The following is a 3,120-nucleotide window of genomic DNA, read 5'->3' as shown; positions in this document are numbered from 1 at the left end:
TGCCAAATCAGCAATTACGTAAGGAACATAAGAATCCCTATAGATCTCCACCTACGCCTAAGACTGATGATAGATTTTCTATTCTAGCCAGCAATTATTTCATTTTTTGCAAGCTGTTCAAGAATTCATCCGATTAACCAGTTAACTTGCCGATTAATCCCTACTTATAGGGTCACCGAGTAGACGATAAACTGATAAATCGTTCGATTAATTAATTAAATGGCCGATTAACTTACCGATTAGCCTATTAATCTCCTACTCGCCAGCCAACCGAGCAGTTATCAGTTAACGATTTTCTCAACAATGCTTTGTGGCGACACGAGCGAGTAAGCGCATGGTTTTTTATTCCTCATTCTACAAGGAGGTGAGTGACACACCCCCTAATAGTACTACCATGTTGTTCTCTCTCCACAGCTAATAATTGGACTAAACTTAAACACTTATCCATCGATGGAAAACACCTGAAACTAAATAGCAAGGAAAGGCCAAAGAGCAAAAAAGTAGTACGGCAAGCCGAGGAATACAAAGTCCATAGGCAGGTGAATGCGTGAGGAGATGAATAACAGAAGACGCCATCCTTGCCACACTGCTTTAGCCAATCTGTGTGAACACAAGTCGATGTCCTCGATAATGGACATTTTGAAATAGTAGAAGTTCAGCTCCTCATGCATCAACCAATCTATCTTTATTACAACCCAAATGATTTAAGGCCGTCAAATCTTCTTGGTGAAGCGGTACGAAGAGTAGGAGAAGGTGGCGTTGGTCCAGCTGTGGTGGATCAGCTCCGCCCTGGCCTCATCCCCGGCGGCGCCCAGCGCGACGTGCAGCGGGTAGATGTGCTCCGGCGAAGGGTGCGCAACCTCAGCCTGGGGCGCCTTCTCCTTGTATCGCTTCACGTCCTCGTACCTGGCCATGCCATTGCCGGCGACGAACAAAACTCAATCTAGGAACAAAAACGATCAAGACACGGCGACCGGATTTGCCATGGTCAGCATTAATTACCTCCCGTCCAGGAGCGCGTCCCTGAGCCAGGCGTCGAAGTCGGCGGCCCACTGCGGCACCGGCGCGTCGAGAGGCCCCAGCTGGCTGAGGTTGTGCGTGGCGGTGCCGGAGCCGAGGACGAGGACGCCCTCGTCCCTGAGGGGCGCCAGCGCCGCGCCTAGGTTGTAGTGGTAGGCGCCGTCGCGGCCGGTCTGCAGGGAGAGCTGGCACGCCGGGACGTCGGCCTCCGGGAACATGAGCATCAGCGGCACCCAGGCGCCGTGGTCGAGCCCGCGGCCGTGCTCCTCGCTCACCGGCCCGAACCCGGCGCCCTCCAGGAGCTCCTTGGTCCTCCTGGCCAGGCCCGGCGCGCCCGGCGCCGGGTACCTCAGCTGCATATGCACAGCGCGCCAACAGACAATGTCAGCTCGTGTAATCGTGTTCGTGACACACACACACACGCAGTCGCAGCGAGCCAGCGAGCTAGCAGAGATGTCAAGTGTTGAGGTGACCTTGTATAACTCGTCGGGGAGGCCCGGCAGGTCGTGGACGGTGTCGTTGGTGCCGCGGACGACGTTGACGGCCGGAGCGTCGGTCTCCCAGTGCGCGGACACCACCAGGACGGCGCGCGGCGCCTGCGCGCCCGCCACCGCCGCTGGCAGCCACGACTTGAAGAAGCTGTGCGCCGGGATCCTCTCGTCGATGCAGATCGCCGGCGAGCCGTGCGACAGGAAGAAGGTGTCCATGGCTGGCAGCGGCCGGCGTGCACGGTGACAGAGACCCTCCCGGTGGCTTGGGCTTGGCTTAGGCTTGGCCCCATCGCCAGCAGCGCCTCTACTTATGGCGCCGCGAATGGTCGTTGATGGAGGTCTCATTCCTCACTCCACTCGTCTCATCGCATTCCATTTTTGACGCTCTCGCGTGTCGTGTTGGGTTGGAGCATACTAACAAGAAGAAAAATCCACCTTTTAAGACACGTCTTGTTCTATTCTTTTCATGTGTAACCCGAAAGGAAATATCATTCCAAAACGGGAAAATTTGCTGCTAGCTAGATCATCACTATGTGAAAAATAAGCTACAAGTGTTGACAGTGAAAAAAAATGTAATAAAGCGACAGTTCATTCAAGAGTTGATGATCTCCTATTATAATTCTACAAGTAATCCATTGAAGAAAATATTCATGAAAAGAATCACTAGTGCCAAAAACGTTCTTACATTATGGGACAGAGAGAGTAGATTACAACTCACCAGCTAACCTATAGGGCCATTCATCGCAAAAGAAAGCTAAAGGGTGATGCATGGTCATATATATAAGCATCTTTGTCAAGTTAGCTAGTTTTCCAGAATACGTAACTAGTGTAGCCACATAACTTTGGCTTCATAGCAAAAAGATTGGGTATTAGGCATCTCCAGCGACGATAGGCAGTGTCCAAGAGTATGCACGACAAACCCTCATTTGTCCATGCACACAACTACACCCTACAAATTATCTTTCATATTGTTTACTCATTTCAACAAACTGATCGCATACTACACCGCCTGAGCAAATGCAGAGCACGCTCGGGCGCTGTGACAACTACACGGATGACGCACACAAGCAACCGTACGAGTTCGGTGGCCAGCACACACGCACGCAGCTTCATGAGCACGGCGACCAACACACATGTATGCACGCGAGCTCACGCACCCCTCAAACCAAGCCCGAACAAATAGACTGAGTATGAAGGGTTTGCTTGGGTAGGCTCTCTCTCTCTCTCTCTCTCTCTCTCTCTCTCTCTCTCTCTCTCTCTCTCTCTCTCATGTTCGAGCTTTATTCAAGTTGTTCGTCCAGACATATGGAAAAAAAAATATGAGCTCCGATTGAAAATATTCTTACAGCATAAGGTGCATGTCCAGACCGCATTGGTTGCCCCTTTAATTTTCTTATTTTCTTTCAACTGACATTTATCATCCTGTTTTGCATGAGACTTCTCATCAGCCATGATGTGTTTAGTAATTTGGGTAATTATCACATCTTTGGGTGACTAGACTCGCACATTGAGAAATGTCGCCCGACGGGGGTGGTCCAAATGTTTCCTTACTCAATCTAACTGAGTCAGAGCATCAACCTGTAACCAACCACAACCGATAAATGAATAC

General features: G+C 50.8%; 1 protein-coding gene across 1 annotated transcript; it reads right to left on the bottom strand.

The window, feature by feature from the left end:
• Positions 1 to 327: 327 nt before the first annotated feature.
• LOC119272405 (extradiol ring-cleavage dioxygenase-like) lies at positions 328 to 1,801 on the bottom strand. Its single transcript, XM_037553898.1, has 3 exons — positions 1,494 to 1,801; positions 1,003 to 1,373; positions 328 to 906 (listed from the first exon to the last, which is right to left on the bottom strand). The coding sequence occupies exons 1-3, from the start codon at positions 1,725 to 1,727 to the stop codon at positions 714 to 716; spliced, it is 798 nt and encodes a 265-aa protein (XP_037409795.1). The 5' UTR covers positions 1,728 to 1,801; the 3' UTR covers positions 328 to 713.
• Between the last annotated feature and the right edge of the window lie 1,319 nt (positions 1,802 to 3,120).

The sequence above is a fragment of the Triticum dicoccoides genome, chromosome 3A, assembly GCF_002162155.2.
Source record: "Triticum dicoccoides isolate Atlit2015 ecotype Zavitan chromosome 3A, WEW_v2.0, whole genome shotgun sequence".
Taxonomy (NCBI): Eukaryota; Viridiplantae; Streptophyta; class Magnoliopsida; order Poales; family Poaceae; genus Triticum; species Triticum dicoccoides.
Note: the sequence above shows the minus strand (reverse complement) of the source record. Positions and strands in the feature narration are given on the sequence as shown.